At 39.9% G+C, this 18,592-nt stretch overlaps 1 protein-coding gene and 1 long non-coding RNA gene across 3 annotated transcripts; one reads left to right on the plus strand and one right to left on the minus strand.

Annotated features, from left to right (window-relative positions):
* The first annotated feature begins 2,979 nt into the window (after positions 1-2,979).
* Positions 2,980-9,066, plus strand: LOC113491412. Its single transcript, XR_003400397.1, has 2 exons — positions 2,980-3,578; positions 8,535-9,066. It is a non-coding gene; the product is annotated as an uncharacterized LOC113491412 (long non-coding RNA).
* A 121-nt stretch (positions 9,067-9,187) lies between these two features.
* THAP5 (THAP domain containing 5) lies at positions 9,188-18,586 on the minus strand. Of its 2 annotated transcripts, XM_026868315.1 has the most exons (3): positions 18,470-18,586; positions 13,558-13,747; positions 9,188-10,705 (listed from the first exon to the last, which is right to left on the minus strand). In XM_026868315.1, exons 1-3 carry the CDS (start codon positions 18,550-18,552, stop codon positions 9,737-9,739), a joined length of 1,242 nt encoding a protein of 413 aa, XP_026724116.1. In that variant the 5' UTR covers positions 18,553-18,586; the 3' UTR covers positions 9,188-9,736. The 2 variants fall into 2 exon arrangements, with proteins under 2 accessions (XP_026724116.1, XP_026724117.1); XM_026868316.1 differs by lacking the exon at positions 13,558-13,747.
* Positions 18,587-18,592: the final 6 nt, after the last annotated feature.

An 18,592-nucleotide genomic window follows, 5' to 3' on the forward strand; every position in this document is an offset into this window, starting at 1 on the left:
AAACATGTTGCACATGTGATTTTGTGGAACTGTTAGCAATAAGGGAATAACGCAGCTTGTAAATGATGTGAAACTTGTGGGTTATCTTTGCCAGGATTCCTGTTCTTACAAAGCTGCATTTTGCATATGGTATTTGTGTTAGGTTACTGTTCTCACTTTTCAAATGACTGAAATGTTTTCACTCTGGAAGGGAAGGTTCGCATTTCTTCCTTTAGGAGCTACTTTACAGTGACTTCTTTTCAACAGCAGATGTGACACCAAACTTGGCAGAGTGCAAATTTTTGTCCTTCACTGAGGTTTCTCCGAAGCCCTTTGCAACAAGCACGGATCATGGTCAGCTTCTGGTGCATCGTGACTTCACCAGGAATTCTGATTCATGTACGCTCTGATATATTTGCATGGAGAAGAGGGAGTATCATTTTTTCAGAGGAAGCACTCCATATATTGAAGCCAGTTCTCTTGTTATTTCAGATCTATGTAAGGCTTTCATGAGTATAGTGTTCCAGTGCCTTGCTATTACATTGTGTCAGGTGACAAAGGTATTTGCTCTCTCTTTTAGCATTTGTAGCATCTTCCCAGCCCTGAGGCTGTATAAATTGTGTTTATACAACTACAGCAACAGCTACTGCTCTCCCTTTGGAGGGGTTGGTTGCAGGTGGGGAGGTGTGCCTAGGGTGGCTGCTGTGGCTCCAGGCCACCAGCACAGACCACCAGCCTTGGCACACCACTCCCTGCCTCTGGCCAAACATCCGAGATCTGCGGAGAATAAAAAAGATTAATGTCCAGATTTGTAAAGGCAGCATGATGAGCAACACCTAAATACCTTTAAAAATGCAACCTTTATTCTTTAGCTTCTTCTTAAGAAACATGAATGCTTGAGGAAAGGGCAACAGTATTAAAAACTCTATGTTTGGCATTACCTATATCTTATTCTGTGGAAGAGGGCTGGGGGAAAGGGCAGTGGAAATATGTAACCCTTATTTTAAGGGAGATGTTACAGGGCCATGCTTTAAGTTTCAATACATCTGACTAGGCCTCTGGTGCATCTTCAAGTTGTTTGTGGGATCTAACACAGGGCTGCCTCCCTGAGCCTGGCTCAGGGAATTTCTTTCATAACAGAAATGGAGTTTTGCTGTAAAGGACAGGAAATGGTCTGTGTGGTGAACAAAGAATATGAGGGTTAATTTCCATTTTAAATATTCATGACTCTACTTTTGTTTATAGTCTTCACTCAGATCCCTTGAAAATCACAAATATTCTGAGAAGAAAAGTGAACAGGCACTGAATGCTTTTAATATCCTTGCAGTTCTTAAATATTATTGGCTTCTCCTTTTTCTCCAGAGAGCTGCATAAACATGGACTGTTGTATAGGTGTCAATATTTATTTCAAACTGGCCATTCCCAGCTATAGCTTGTCTGAAAGATAACTTGTTTCTGTTTCAAAAGCCATCAATTTGCTCATTAGAATGCAGTAAGGGGAATTTCCCAGAAGGCTATTGATCCTGTCAAATGTTGAGGTAATGTAAAATAGTGATTTCAAATATTACACAATGTTATAGTCTGTCCTGCAGGAGAAGGCAGAACATATTATTCTGTCATAACATTTCATTACTGCTTCATGTTCCATTGCTAAAAATTGTTATAGAAAGAATAAAATGCATTTTTATCATAAGTTTTGGGAAGCAAGAATGTGTTGGGTTTTTGCTTAGGAGGAGACTGCGGTGATGTATCTGGGACTTGTTCTAGAAACATTATTTCAGCATTTTCTTTATTTTAAGGCAAGTACAGCATCATGAGTGGGTTTTGTGTGTGTGTCTGTGTATGAGAGTAAAAGCCTCCTGCTTCCCTGTCAGTTCACATCTCTTCTGCATTGTGCTCATATCAGTGCATGACACTCATTGCTTCACATCATCTTCAATGAAACCTATTTTATGCACTCACACTTTTAATTGTTCTTAAACATACTTATTTAAAACCCCAAGCAAAATTTTCATGGCTAGCTAAGACATCATTTGGGAAGCTTACCATATTTCTTTAACTGTCACCTTATTTTTTCCTGCAGTGTGTAACTAGAAAATTAAACAAGCCTGCAGGTGTTTAGAACATGCAGCTCTCACAGTGACTTCCAAAAAGCTTTCCAGCTCTTATGTCTATTATGGTGGGGACTAGACCAATGATTTCCACTGTTACATCATATATGTAGGTATTGATGGAGAAGGGAAATATGTCAACTTTCAAAATCAGTATTTGTTAAAGAAACAGATTAAATAATTAAAAAAGATCCGTAGATGTGTTTTTATTTTTTATTTTTTGCCTTTTATTCTGCCATTCCCATATATTATCTGCTATAAACAATGTGGGAGCTGGAGCCGCAGACCCCACAGTGGTGGGTTATTATTAGCAAAATCCTTTCAGACATTGTGAAGAATTTCTTTTAAATGAAGTAGGTTAAAAAGATATCCTGTTCATTAAAAAAGACAACACCTAACATATTTACATTAGCCGGTGGAAGATAATTCACCTTACCAGGCAAGGTACAGTCAAAGGAAGCTGAGCATTTGAGTGCAGTAAGCCATGTGTATGTCAGTACCCCATAATTTTAATGTGTGAGCTTGGGGTAAGATAAAAAGAGATACAGGCTGAAAGCCTATCACAAGCAGCAGGCAGCAGGCAGTTTGGTGAGGGATTTTGAAATAGGAAGGTGAGTTCCTGAAGTCCTGTAATGAAATCAGTGTAAAAATGTGAAAAAAACAACAAATAAAGGTAAGCAAAGAGTGTCTGCAATCCCTCAGTATGCACCAAAAACTGTGGATAAAGCTGTAAATTAATTTCAGATGTTAAATACAGAATAAAATATCTGAAGCTATGCAAATAAAAAATGTATACATATTTTTATTAAAATCTCACAAAATAGATACTAATTAATACCCATAAATGAAACACAGTTTTGTGCTCATTATCTGTATCTTCATTTTTCTTGCAGCATTTCTTACCCCAGTAAGTCTCAGAAACTTGGTTTATTGGTCCCTCTTTCATTACAGTAAGGGGAAAACCAGGATAAAATCCAACATCAGTCCACATTTTGCTTCTTTGTTGAGTCCTTGCTGGAGGCCTGAGCTATGATTCAGTTCAAAGCTGATGTCCTCTGCGCCAGCCAAACCTTGAATATTTGCTCTCCTCATAGTGGAAAAACACAGTGTTCCTGTACCAGATGGGGAGCTGAGCCCATTGGGGGTGAGCCCCCCCTGTCCTCCTTTTAAGGGACTACACAGATAACTGAGATGTGGAGAGGGGCTGCTGCATTCCTAGTGAAGTATGGATGCCTTGAAAAGAGTCTGCCGTTGTACTCACCCTTATCTAGTGGCAGCAGAACATACACTGTTTCCTGAAAGCGCCTGGTCAGTCTGGTGGAGCCAGTCCTGGACACGCTTCTTCAGCATTCTGAGAGTATTCATGGTCTGTTAGTAGGCACTGAGGTAATATTGGTGTTGTTGCTCCATAACTGCCCTCCAGCCAAATCCAGCTTTATATGGTACAGGATTTCTCATCACATAAAACACCGAATAAAGAGCTTTGATGTAAGTTTAATAACATCTGCTGGTAAGGGCTTGATGTATTTTGCATGCTGTGAAACTCTCATGTCTTTACTATTCCCCCATCTCCAAACAGTAGCAGTTCTGGTCATTGGAAGCTCCTGAAGCCTATTCTTATGTGGCCTCATTGACTATTGACTCAGACTGAAGGTCAGACTGCTGGTATTTATGATCCATAGTGTGCTTGGCCAAGCGACATGGCTGAAAAAGACCTCTTCATGGTCTTTGCTACTACTCCAGAGTGAAACTATAGCACCCACAAGGTTGTTTTCGGTCCCAGCGGGCTATAAGAGGTCAAATGTGTCTTGAATACAACCAGTTTATGCTATTCATGAAGCAGTGCAGAACCCTTATGTCTGATGTGCACCTTGTCAGAACGTTCTGCAGCACTGAGAATTGTGCCTAGGATGTACTCTGCCTAAGCCAGCCACCCAGTGAATCAGTTTTCCTACTTGTACAAATTTCTTACAGAGATAGAGATGTCTTTCAAAATCTTTAGAAAGAAAAGGCTGTAACTATATAAATGAAATATCTGAGCAGAATCCCCTCTAGAGCTTTGAAAGGTATTCATCTTGTCACTAGCTGTACAGGAAAGTAAGGCACAATTTGGAAGGACTGGTGTGCCAAACTCCTTTATATATTAGCCTTAAGTCTTCCTAAGTTGTCCCTGTCTGAGAAATGGAAGTGATCTACCTTTTGAAACACAAGGTGAGATTTACTTTAGGCAACTTCAGGTATTTATAGTATACATACCTAAATCTGAAATATCTGTCTAGAATGATCCCCTGGCCATAGTCAGTAGTTAAATAGGGTTTTCTTCAGTTCATTTCTTCTTCTTCATATCAAATATTGCTTAATTGACATGCACCTCACGATGGAGAAATCCAGAGTCATGTGAGATGACTTCTTTCAGGAGGCTGTGGTAGAGTTTCTGAACACCACTTTCTGTGTACCCAGAAGAAGCTGCAACATCTGAACCCAGTGGCCCTGAGGCTTATTTATGCCTCTGAATACACCACTTACCTTGACTCAGCTCTTGTTACCATGTGGTTTTGCAATGCCACTGTTTTGCAGCCCTGTTGCATTCACTCAGAAAATCACATGGATACTTCTAACCTGTACTGTAAAGCCCAATTATATGTTGCATTTTAAAAGTAACACTGGAATAAGCAAGAAGAAACTTGCTTTAATGTGCAGGACCCACATTCTCCTATGACAACATTGTTTGTATCATCTGAAGTTGTGTATGCTTGGAGCAAAGTTTGTCCCACAACATTTTGAAATGGGATTATGCCATTCATAAAGCTGTTGTGCATGTATCTTCCCAGTTTCAAAAACATGGCTGCAGTACGTGAGTAGCAAACCAGACAGCCTTGATGAAGGGTGTGATTAAACACTCACACTATTACCCTGATTAATATGCAAATAAGCAATGCTAAACTGTTTACTGGATTCAGATTTTAATTGCTGACCCACCATAACAAATGAGGAATGCAATCATGCTCCACATAAGGACAGTGATTACATCTTCTTTTGCCACTTGCTTGAGCAGAAGGCTCTTGAATTTCATGTTTTGTGCTCAGAATACAAATGAGTTTCTTCTTGTCTGAAGCTTTATTTCTGTAAGATTGAAGACTATTAGTCATCATGTTTAGTTTAGATACTACCCTTCATTATTAAAGGTACATCTGAAATATAAGGAAAAAAAACCCCGCACAGTTAATCTGTTTGTCTATGTTTCAATAGAATAAAAAGAAAACGCGGGTCTAGTCTGACTTCTACAGCGCGATCCAGTAGCACCACCTGCTGTTTGTAGGTAGCACTGTTGTTTTGGATATACGCCATATATTTTTTTTTCTCTCATCTATCTATCTATCTGTCTATCTATCTATCTATCTATCTATCTATCTATCTATCTATCTATCTATCTATCTATCTATCTATCTATCTATCTATCGATCTATCTTCCAAAAACAACTGTGCAATTTAATGTTTTTGAGTCTTACAACATGGCACGAGGCTTCCTGCTTGTGGAGTTTATGGAAGAGGAAAAGGTCTAAGTCACTCACCGCTAACCTGCATCTTATGCCTTTCCTCAAGGCTGGATGTGGACTTTGTCTAGTTCTGCCTGGGTGGTGAAAAAGAAATAGCAGCTCACAGCGTCTCCTGAGTTTGCCCAAAAAGCAGGTGGGTCTTTCCTTGTATCTCTTGCTGGGCAGATAAAATCTCTGACAAAGGCAGGCTCTGGGTTTCATTGCCATACTGTCATTACGAAATTCAAAATATCTAACAGAAAAGGAATTTCAGCACTTACCTCAGTGGGTTTAGAAATAACACATCCTGCGGAGCAGTCTACCACTGTCATCGACACAAATAATTATGGCTGTAGAAGCCCATTACATGCAGGCAAGCCCTCACCTGGGGATGTGATGGGTTCCCTGTGCGTTACACCATTTCACTGTGACATGGAAGAGTCATGCCTAGTGGTTTACTAAGGCAGCACTGTGTACAGGCTGAAGTGCTGGCGTGTGGATTTGCATGTATGACATGTTAAGCATCATTATGAAGTGAGGGGAAGCATCAAGTTGTGCACAAGGCAGTTTGGACTAAAACACGGTTCGGCATGAAGGAAATCAATATATTACAGAGAATTTAAGAGATGGAGAGAAGTGTTATTTTTTAAATGTGACGTGTTTACTGACGAGAAGAAAGCATCTAGCATGACTTTATGAACTGTGTCATTAGAGCCCAACAGCAATGCAGTCAGAGAGGGGATCACTCCACAGTAGGGTGACTGCCCCGCTGCGAGGTGAGCACGGCTGGACCTCATGGCACTGTCCCAGAGCACCCCTCTTTGTGGACTAACTCTGACAAAACAGAAAAGGACAGAGAAAATTAATTATTAACATAGATGGAACTTTGAGTGAGCCCATTTCTACTGCTGGTTTTTCTAATGTAGGACCCAAGTCTCAGAACAGGACAGGGTTTAAGCATAAAGGAGGAATTAATTACAGCTTCACTGCAGTAGAGAAGAGTAAAGATATTAAAGACATCTAATAACAGAACCAGATAGACTTCTGATGAATGCTTGTGAAGCATACAGGACTGTCATCAATATTTCTACCACTGATAAAAAAAGTACAGAAGAGAAGTCCTGGATACTTATTAGTCTGATAGAAAGAAAAAATCCCCTGTAGCTGGCACTGCATTCAGAATGAGTTAAATAAAACTTGACAGTCCACCTTGTAATGCACATGGAAAACCAGGGGAAATGGGCACCACTTTATTCTGGATAGAACTACACTGCTCGTAGATAAGTTTAATGGAATTGATGGAATTTAAATGAAGATCTAGGAGAAAGCCAAATGCCAAATTCCTACAGTGGCCAACAGACAATGGAAAAGAAATACAGTTTAACATTTAAAAAATGAATTAAGTAAACAACCCACATCCATGAAGTGCTAAGGCTTGGACAACAGGCCCAAGCCAGAGTTGACCTGTAGATGAATCCTGTGTATTTTATAACTGAAAACCATTGTGCTAGTAGGTATTGTACTAAGTTATAACAAACCACCTATGCTGATGTAAAAACTGCTAAAGCATTGAAATACTGCAGCCTGAACAACAGGCCCCGAGCCGAAGATGTTAACTTAGTAAAGTATGTAAGCTCATTAGTGAAAGATGAAGCCTAGAATATAATCAGTAGTGAGGACAAAATGCTGAGAGAACGGATCCAGCTTCCCTTGTTTAGCCTTGTTCAAGGCTGAGAACCCAAGTATTTGGCCTTGTTAGAAACTCCCTTGGTCTCCCCCCCTGAGCCCTGGCCAGGCTTTGGGTGGAATCCAACAGGAGAATGAAACCAGAATTTTTCTGCTCAAAACAAAGGTGTCAGCTATTCTGGCCTGTCGATCTCTGGTATATAAGGCTGGACCCGCTCACAGCGACTCTGTCAGCCTCACCTATGGGGGACGCACCGCGTAGGATTTCCCCCTTGCCGGGACAGGCTCCCCAAACCCTCGCTGTAACCGGGGCTGCCCAGCCACTGCGGGGCTGGGTGATGGGAACGTGTGCAAGTGGTGATGGGTCTTTCTTAATCACTGTTCTCTCTCTCATGTTGTAATGTTTTGATGCGTTACCCTGTATTCTCCTGTTTACTGCTTTAGGTGCATTATCCTGCTTTTTCTTACTGCATGTTTTCTGTATTACACTGTTACATTATTCAGTTATCACCAGTAAAATACTCCTGCTCTTTTCACTCGGGTGTCCGAGTTTAACTGTTATCCTTAATCAGCAAAACAACCCATTAAATCTGTAGTTTTGAAGTAATTAATTATAACATTGGAAAGAGGCGGACAAAAGTTAAGAAAAAAGATGCAAAATAATTGAAAAGATAGACGTTTAATTTGGATGAAGATACGCCGGATATTTCACAGAAGTAATGATGATTCCATGTATTTGTTTGATGATGGGCTGTAACTACATGAAGGCAGTTTCCACTGGATCTCAGGGATTAATGTAGCATCTTCAAGAGTTTGTAAGTTTAGTGAAATGAAATTGTGCGTAAAGGCTGTGCAGTTTTATGGTTAGGAAACACCTGAATACAGTGCATACATGTAGCATCTAATTCAGTGGTGTGTGGCAACTTCCAACACTGTGTTTTGCCTTTCTCATGATGATTAGCTTGCGAATTCAGTGTTGCCATATCCCTGAAGCAAAGGACCTAGCTGTACAGCCAGCCATAGCCATAATACTAAATATTTTTAAATTAATACAAAAGGTGTCTGCCCAAAATATTTTATTGGAATCAATTTGCAACAGTCACCTACATAACACGGCATTGATTCTCATCTACCTTCAAACTGTTTCATGGAGTTTAACCCTCATCATTGCTACAAGACTGGTCCTGAGAAAGGCTACATACAAAATCGTCTTGTTTTCTAGGCAACCTCTGGGTTTTTTGAAGTCAGCGATGCTCTCTGCTGCAGAAACCATGATCCTGGATGGGATGGACACACCAAGATGGGATAGACAGACTATGATCTGACACACTGAAAGCAATCACATCAAATTTAAAATCAAGGAAAACTGGCAAGTTTAAACCTAAAGCTGTAAAGCTCTACTTGAAAACACCAGGTTAATAAACTGTCATATTATTTAACATCTTTTGTTAGACACCTTTGCTTAACAGCTATAATACCCTGTGTGGGTATCTTTCTACTGTGCATTAGAAACAGTTAATAAAATCAATAGAGGGAAGTGGATTTCTGGTCCTGTAATTCCATTTCTTGAACAGTAAGATATAGAAAAATAATGAGTCAGATTCTGCTTTCAATAGCAATTTGCTCTGCAAAGCACTGTTTTCTTCAGTGCATTATTAAGGGTATATGCATTACCCAGCTGCAGAGTATAAGAGGATCAATGCTGAGCAGATAGCACTCTCTAAATAGTAAGAGCTTTCCCTTTTATTAACCAGAGAAACTATCACTAGTTAAGATGGTTCTTTCCATTTGAGATGAATAATCCGGAAAAAAAGAGATGAACCCGTTCACTGTAACAATATTCTTCACAGAATTTTTGTTTCTAGAACTAAATGAAAGGAAACACCTTTTATTGCAGAAACAGTTTTAATAATGTTAAAGTGTACCAAAATCTATCAGAACAAATGTTAGATGAACAGAAGATTGAAGAGTAATAGTAGCCTCACTGGACAATGTGTATTACATACCTCCTTACTCATTTGACAGAGAATTGGGACAGTTTTTTTTTAAAAAACAGTTTTACAACTGTCCATCCTACATGTTTATTTGTCCATTCTACTGCTGCCCCAAATGCAGGAGTTGCATGTTTCAGAGGAGCCTGGAGTTAGAAAGATTTAATTTATCTGTATTGATTCAATTCAAATATTTTTAAACAAAACTTTTAACAGGTTTTATTTTCTTTTAAAGCTTACTTGTAAATCATGTTTTATAGGCAATATTCTACAACTTAGCTTTCATAGTGGTTGACGTATCATTTTAAAGAGTATTGGCTATTCACACAATTTCCATTAGATGTTTAAAATACCATGACTGAAACAAAAGTTAATTTGTCCAAAAGGACAGTCAAAGAGGCTAAAAAGATATCAGAACAATCATCAAAAGCCTTTACTGTATCATAGTCACTTCAAGTGTTGTAAAGCAGTTTTCTACAATCTTCAACTTTTCTTCAGAAAGCAGGTTTTCTTGCTTCAGTTGTCCAATAAGAGCTTCCAAGGACCTGAGTCTCCCCAAAGTTTTTATCTCCTGCATTTCAAGTAGAGTTATCTTAGAATGGAGCTTTGAAATTTTTTGCCAAAGGTGATCTCTGTCTATGTCTTGTTTGCAGTACGAATGCTCAGTTTGTAATACTTCACGTCCAACATATGCATTCATATACACAGACTTATCTCCTTCTGTCTCCTCTGTGTCAAGAAATTCTTGCTTAATAGGCAGGAAAGAACTGTTTACTATTTCAGGCTCTTCTGGACTCTCGGCTGGCACAATAATAGCAATGACAGATTCTTCACTTCCACGGAACTGTTCAATAGTTTGTGTGACTGTACTCAGTAAAACTGCATTTTCACTTGTTGGCTGTACTTCAACAGAGCAGCCTACAACACGAGAGTCAGGATTTTCAATTGCATAGTCAGTAATTGAACCTAAAGTGTTTGTCAGTTTCAGAGATGAATTCAAGTAGTCAGGGTCTGTAAACTGCAAGACTGTAGCTGTACAACCTACTTGATCCTCTACAGATGTATGAACACTGGTAGCTTCCATGCTCTGGACCGCTGCTGCCATTAAAACAGGGTCAGGTTGATGTATATGCTGCTTAGAAGAATTATCAAGAATGACATTGTCTGCCTGAAAGTCTTCTCCATTTTGAAGTTGCATTTTTTTAGTTTGTAAAGGTTTACTCAATGAAGTTGAGCAAACTACTTCTGCTTTTTCATGTACATTTTTTGCAATTATAAGTTTTTTCTTTGGTGTACAAGGTTCAAGTGATACAGATGCTTTCTCTGACATTACATTTGGATTTGTTTCTTCTGGGTCTTCTCTCTTTCTCTCCTGCAGGCTGTTCTGAGAAGAATCTCTTTCCTGCAGGAAAAAAACCCAAACCAAAACCAACCACCTTATAACTGGGAAATCACTTGAGCATAAAAAAAAAAGGGCAAATCTCATTCTATAACATAGCACTGCATAAGTAGTAATTTAGATGAGCATTGTTGAAAAACTACTGCAGAGACCTGAAAACTCATATGTGTTCCATAACGTTGCTTCAGGTCCTAAATGTTAAAATACTATTTTGAAGCTCTAAAGGCAATAATACTTCTTGTTTTTTCTTTTTCAAACTCTAAGAAACTTTACTGATTTACATGAGTCATTATAATTTTAAAAGCACTTGAAGAGAAGTGGCTACACAAATCTGTCTGACAAAGACTGGTGTTGTGGTTCAGCTAGGATAGGGTTAAGTTTCTCTCAAGCAGGGGGAAGGGATCTCCAGCCGAGTTATTCATACCATGCTGGTGTCAGATCAGGCGGCAGTGTGGGAAGCTTTCCTTTGTGGCTTTGGTCGCGGGAAGCACGCGTGGCAGACTAGCTGTGACCATTGCGGTATTTCTCTGTATATCTTTTGTCTTGTTTAGTGTTATTACTGTTTATTGTTGTTGTTATTGTTCAGATTGTTATTTATTACACTGTTGTATTAAATTTCTCCTTATTTCAACCCCGGGGTTTGTGACTCACTTCCAGTCTGTCCGGCCTGAGGGTGGGGGAGGGACAACGGCAACGTGGTCTCCGGTCCTGGCAGGGCCTAAACTACCACAACTGGCTAGCATCTCCAATTACCATCTGAAACACTGTATAAAATACATGTATATTAAATACATACAGTGCAAGATTTTTGCATTAAAGATGGAATAAAGCTGCATTTGAAATCTATCCTTTTTAGCCACCTTCTTTTCCCCTCCTCCACATAAACTACATCACCACATGATTAAAGATTAGTATCAATACAAGATTTTTAGTCTATCAGCCAATGAAACAAAAATACACTGAGTATCTTATTTTTTTCTAGTAGGCTTGATTATGAAGAGTCCGAGCTGCAGAACTTGCACTCATGTTAGCCCTGTGGACTGAAAAACAAACCCAAAACCACCCAAAACAAACAAACAGAACAACTTTAATTTTGCTGAATATAGAGCAGGCAAAAAAGACAGAGAAGGCAGGAATGAGGCCAGGCTGAAAAAACAGATTATGATGGAAAAGATAATTTAAAAGTGTATTTTCATAAAAGTATGTACGGAGTCCGAAGTATTCCAAACACATTAAACTACATAATTTGATTTTATAGGAAACATCAGTCTTAAAAGGAGTGAAAAATGTATACAAAATTAGAATTCATTTGGTTACCTTTATCTTTTCAAAGGTGATACATAACATCACATCAATCTTATGAATTTTGAGACAATGAAGTCTTTCCCTTTCTCTGTTACACAAGAACTACAGAACCAGTGGCCAAGTCAGTGGATACTGTTGATTTCCTGAGGTGGTCACTGACAGGATAGATCTTGATGTTTAGAAAAGTGCAATCAGAAGTGTGAGATTTAAAAAAATAATGCCAGAGAGAAAAGTGAAAATCCAGGAAAGCAAGTTCACACTATCACAGATACGAAGAACTAGCATCTCTTTTCTTTTGATAGCAGGGAATTGATGGATACACCGAAGGGATGCACAGAATACTATTTTTCTAAAATGATTAAATCTATCTGGGATTTCCCAGATATATATTGCTGATGCAAAAATAAAGAAGCCACTGGTGTGTTCTGGGCAACACCACTGCATAAAAAGTTTGTTACCTTCATAACTCTACTGTCCACCTTTGTAGGTGTACTATGACTGGTCTAAGGTGAAATGCAAAACAAGAGAATGAAAAGGTGGGGAAAAGCCGACTTTTAATTGGGGTGAAATCATATAGTTTATCTGTAATTGCATAGAAGCACAGGGCAGCAAAGTCCAGTTCCAAAGCTACAGCTCCCTATTACAGTAACAGCACAGGGACGTAAGGGATATATGGAAGTAGGGAGACTAGGGAGTTGGAAGGAAAGACATTTATTGCTAGTAAATGTCTAAAGACTAATTACTGCCATAAGTGGCAAGATTTTCTATTTTTATATTTGAGAGCTCTATCAAGAGTGCTTTTGACTCTACAGAATCAAAAACAGTCTAGAGCAACACTTGCAGCTATCCAAGAAGAGAGAGAACTTCATGACTAAAAATAAATTGTTTTGTAAAACTAAATAGCCACACATTTCAGTTATTTACCCTTAAATCCGGTCGTTCCATTTCTCCTACCTACAACATGATGATCTGGAGAAAGACAGTTATGTGCCAGAAGAGAATTAGCATAGCTTTGATCAAGATTAGGTGCCTGCGTAGCACAGTATTTTAATGTAACCAATAGTACAAGTCTTGAAAGACAGGATGAACTAGCCTTTGTGGGATATCTTTAGCAGCCTATGCTCCTGAGCTCTTAAGTGTTAGAAGGGTTAGGAACAGGAAAGAGAAGTGTGTAGCTTGAAACTAATACACTCCAAAGCCAGTATTTATGTTCAGTTAATAAAAGGCTTTAAAAGAACATTAAAATATTAAGAGTAGTTGCACAGAAAAAAATATTTAGAATCATAGTTTTCTCATAGGAAATGTCTTTTTCTTTTGTAATTTCCAGTTAAAAGAGAGATTGAACCTCCAGTCAAAGTATGGGAAGTTGTTCTTCCCTTATACTATGGAATCATATACTCGTTTTGCATCAGTTCTGTTGACAAAATGTTTTGACAGGAATTCTATTTTTAAAATAAAATATGAATATATTGCAGATAATCAGAACAACTGCATTACATCAGTAGTTGGTTAGCTTCGTACTACAATAAAAAAAGACAGGAATACATTACCTCATCATCTGGGGTAGAGAAAATTGTTGGTACAGCAGTATGTTTCAAGTATCGTATGCCCCATCGCACATCAAGGGAATCAGGGGTAAAATGATCACTGCATAGAAGCTGGTGCTTACTTGGAGTCCACGCATCTCGCTTCATATTCCGCAACCATTTCTCAAGTCTCTCTTTATCATGAAGTGGAAATCTTTTTAAAAGCAGTTGAAAAAAACAAAAAACACACAAATTTTTTTTTCTTTCTTCTTTTTAAATAAAGAATGTCTCACTGTTCCTTACAAGGTAGTCTTTCCTTACAAAAAGATTAAAATAATACACTTTAAAAAATTTAAATCCAAATTATTTCTAGTTGGATATTTGCTCCAGAGTTCAGCAGCAGAATTTCTGTTGATTTCTGGTAGCCAAGGGTTTCAGAACCCATGGCTAAGACGTTTTGAAAGGTTTGATTCTGCAACACATGCTCAGAAAGCAGGTCTGCTGAAATAAGATGAAATACTCTAACTTCATTTAAAAAAAATTAGGTCTGGCCCTCACTTTAGAAATAGTATTTGTGGGGCTTTTCTGTCTTACTAGACACAACCAGTAAAAAACGTTTTTGTTACTATTTTTGTTTTGCCAAGTACCTCTCAATATATGTCATATTTTGGATTATCAGACAATTTGGAAATGTGAATGTTTCCAGTGCAGGATTTAAATGTTGTTCAAATGTAAATACACACAAATGTAAAGCATTTCTATATTTTGAATTTCAGCAATTAAGCTTTCTTACAGCATTGAGATCCCCCACAATATTATGTAATCCATAACTAACTTTTCACCCATCTTATCTACTTGAAAAGGAGAATGAAGAGTACACATGTTCATACCAAAAAATTAAATTGATTTTGAAAATATATGCAAATAGTCAGACAAATTACATGGGAAAGAGAACTAAATTAAAAGAAAGTGGGCAAAGGTATGTAATTTACTTAATGAACTGCAATACACAATTTAAAGGGAAATTAAAGGCTCACTATGATGCATGTACAGCCAAGCATTTATGGTACTGGCAACATGAACATTCTGACCACTCTTGGCTCTCAGACAGGAAACAGAGTATTTGAAAAGCACTTACAGATTTCTCTGGTGCATATCAAGTTTATTTTAACTCTAGCATATAACCACATGATACATAAACCATAACTTGAATTCTGAGCACTGCTAAATGACTACTGTTAAGAAAACAATATTCTTTAGAATTGTGAGCAATAATAATTTTTTTTAAAATCTGGTTCTGTGTGTATGAAACTGCAAGAGACAGATTCATGTGGTCATTAAACCTGACCTGATCGTAACTATAGGATGTAAAAAGTGTAGCTTTTGGCATTATGATGGACAACAGAAACATCCAGATGTGAACAAGTGCCTACAGCCTCTTTACAAGAGCCATTTTATTTTACTTGCTAAATAGAAATGGAGCATTTCTAACACAGTTTCTCTTCCCTTAGCTCTTTTTTTTCCTTTTAATTAACAATCAGGTCTTTACGTTACACTTATCATATCTTTATGGGACTCCAATGCACAAAAAAATTGGTTCTGCAGTGAGGTATTCCCACACAACAGAAGCTGGGGAGAGAGCCTGGAGCACTGAGCATCACCCAAATGCTATGAAAGGCACCAGTGAGTCAGGCTACTTCTTGGCAAACCCTAGATCCCACCCTCAAATGTTTGAAGCAGCAGGTTTCCTCCAAAAGCCACACATGGCAAGGACTCTTACACAGACCCACAGTGTTCCAAAACTGCCAACTCAACTGATTTTGAGAAAGACACCTGCCTCTGTGGTAACATATGTAGAAGGGGAACCTGAGAGGAGGAGTTGTGAGGGAGACACCTATGCAAGCACCAGGGTCAGTGGAAGAAAGGAGGAGAAGGGGGAAAGGTAAAACAGAGCAGAGACCCCCCTGCAGACCGTGGTGAGAGGGCAGGTTGTGCCCCTGCAGCTCACAGAGGTCACCAGTGGAGCAGATGCTGACCTGCAGCCCACGGAGGATCCCATGCCAGAGCAGGTGGATGCACCTGAAGAAAGAAGGCTGGGACTCTGTGGGAAGCCTGTGCTGGAGCATCGCTGAGAGGACTGCAACATGCAGGAGGGACCACATTGAATCAGTTTGGGAAGAACTGCAGCCTGTGGAAAGGACTTGTGTTGGTGAAAGTTCATGGAGGACTGTCTCCCGTGAGAGGGACCCCACGCTGGAGCAGAGGACGAGTGTGAGGAGTCCTCCCCCTGAGGAGAAAGGAGCCCCAGAGACAATGGGTGATGAACTGACCACAACCCCCATTCCCTGTCCCCTGCACTGCTATGGTGGAGATAGTAGAGAAATCTAGAAGCAAAGCTGATCCTGGGAAAAAGTGGTGGTGGGGGGAAGGTGTTTTTAAGACATGGTTATACTTCTCACTGTCCTAATCCATTTGATGGTTAAACTAAGTGTTGTTGGTGTTTAGATTAAATGGACATTCTCTTTCTTCCCCTAATGAGTCTGTCTCTTGCCTGTGACCATAATGGGTGAGACATCTCTGTCTTTATTTCAATTCCTAAGCCTTTTGTTTTGTTTCCTTCCCATCCCTGAGGGGGAAGGAGTGAGGAAGCAACTGTGTGATGCTCAGTTGCCCCCTGGGCTCAAACCAGGACATGTCTTCACCCCTTACCCAACCTTTTGAATGTGTTGCCCTTTAAGTTTTTAAGTTACCACAGAAACAGAGAAAGCTTTCGATGCATCTGGCTCTGAGTATCTGCAGGAATGCAAGGAATAGTGCTGGCAAGAATAAAATAACCTCTGAAGGACAGGTTAAAGGTTCAGGCTTTTCAAATCCTGCCTACTTAGACTGTGTACACCCAATAGCAGCATCACTCCAAAGGTCACCCCTTTCCTTCTTCCCCCAGCTTTATGTGCTGACCGTGACGTCATATAGTATGGGATTTTGGTCAGTTGGGGTCACCTGTCCCAGCTGTCCCCCCTCCCAACTCCTTGTGCATCCCTAGCCTACATGATGGTGGGGTGGGGTGGGGTGAGAGGCAGAAAAGGCCTTGGCTCTGTCCAAGCACTGTTCAGCAATAACTAAAACATCCATCCCTGTGTTATCAACACTGTTTTCAGCACAAATCTAAACCACAGCCTCATACTAGACACTACAAAGAAAATTAACTCTACCCCAGGCAAAACCAGCACCCTTACTCATCAACATAATCTGTTCTCTGGTGCAAACAAGGCACAAAAAAAAGGCAAATGGGAAGAGGAAGTGGACAGAATTTATTCAGTAGCTGCCACCACTGCACAAGTCAGAGAGGTGAAGAAATAAAACAAAGAATGGCAGTTAGGCCAGCTGAGATTAAGCCACAGTTAAAAAGTTCAGAAGGGGCTCAGACCCAAAACCACAGAGCAGGAGAGGACTTCTTTGGGGTGGTAGGAGGCAAGGGAATAAAACTTGCAGTTGGTATCAGTAGTAGTTGCTAATGTAAGCCAAGAGATCTCTATAAATCAAATCTTAGCACCCCTTCTACAAGACCATGATATTCATAATGCAGCACAATTCAATGGCTATGTAAAACAGCTGTGGTTTTGCAATCATCTTCATACTGGTGCCATATATTTGAATATAATATGTATCAGCACTCAAACTTGTTTAATCTTTCATATTCTCTAAAGCAATATAAATGATTTATTTCCCCTCAATTTCATGATTGTTTTATGATGAATCACATATTAGAGACATGCCGGGTAAAAGAGTTTCTGTCAATCAAAACTAAAATCGCTCTCAAAGCAGTCTTCCTGTGGGTCTTCCTACATAGCCTTCCTGATCTTGGAATAACAATGACTACTCAGCAACTGAAACAAAACTTAGTTTGAGGTATAAATTTTACCAAAACAGATTTGAGGCTAGTTGTGAAATTTATTCTTCAAATTTTTCTGAAATGCTACAAAATTCCTTCTGTTGACAAATGCTTATCATATATTTATTCAAAAGAAATACGTTAATATTTAGGTACCTGCACCGTGCTCCTGTCAGGATTGAGAAACACTGTTTTTAACTCACCATTGAGGAAATCAACAGCCATATAACCAAAACAGTACAGAGGTTACTGCGGGCCTGGGATGGTGACTAATCATTCAGGTGGCCGGACAGTACTATGCAGCCACCATAAACTGGTTTTTGGCAACTGAGATAGTTGGCTTCCAGCTAGCCAAACAAACCTGCAATGCCTGTTTGCACCACAGACAAGATAAGAATTCTAGGGGGAATATTTAATTTTTAAAAATCATTATGTTTGCTTTCTCACTCTGTTCGGCCCTTGGCTTAGCTTGCAAGTGGTCAAATACAGGATACTCAGCTCCTTCACCGTTAAGCCAATGTCTCCATGAAATGACTGCCCTGCTGAAACACCCCTTCCACAAAGGCAGCCAAGCTTGAAAAAAACAAGGTAATCGGTAATACTAAGGTCTCACAGCTAAACAGCCTCTTGATTGTAAGTGCATTTTTTTAAAAAAAATTCAGATCTCTTTGTTTTTTACTTTATGAATCCCCTGCACCTACTCAAAAGCCCTTCCAGGCTGCTGTGCCTCTCCCTCTCTAAGCAAGTGCCGGCCGCCTTCGCAGGGGTGTGACTGCACACCCAGCCTGTCGACCCTTTTCCCCTACACCTTTCCCTTCCCCTCTTCCCCAGAGATGAGCGCGTTATCTCCCTCCAGCCTCTCGGGACCAGGCAGGGTTCAAAGGCAGATACCAGCCCGTGAAATTAGTTTCTCAGTCATTTAGCCCAGTCCGGCTCCCGGAGGGCCGCTGCAGGCCTCGCCTCACTCGGGGTTGGCCCCTCTGCTGTTCCCCACCCCCAGGGCCAGCCCTCACCCAGACCCTACCGCCCTCCCCGGCCGCTCACGGGTAGAAGCTCAGCTTGCGCTGGTCCCTGGCGCTCTGGCCCCCTCGGTTCTTGCAGCAGGACGCGGCACAGTACCGCGGCATAGCGGAGCGGCCTGGCACAGCCCGGAACCATCCGCGCGGC

The sequence above is a fragment of the Athene cunicularia genome, assembly GCF_003259725.1.
Source record: "Athene cunicularia isolate RWA chromosome 1 unlocalized genomic scaffold, athCun1 chr1_part2, whole genome shotgun sequence".
NCBI lineage: Eukaryota > Metazoa > Chordata > Aves > Strigiformes > Strigidae > Athene > Athene cunicularia.

Coding starts and splice junctions, on each gene's coding strand:
- THAP5 (XM_026868315.1), bottom strand. CDS start 18,552: ATGCCGCGGTACTGTGCCGCGTCCTGCTGCAAGAACCGAGGGGGCCAG. Junction 13,748..18,469: donor CGCAAGCTGAGCTTCTACCC/GTGAGCGGCCGG, acceptor GCTTTTAAAAAG/ATTTCCACTTCATGATAAAG. Junction 10,706..13,557: donor TCTCTACCCCAGATGATGAG/GTAATGTATTCC, acceptor TTTTTCCTGCAG/GAAAGAGATTCTTCTCAGAA.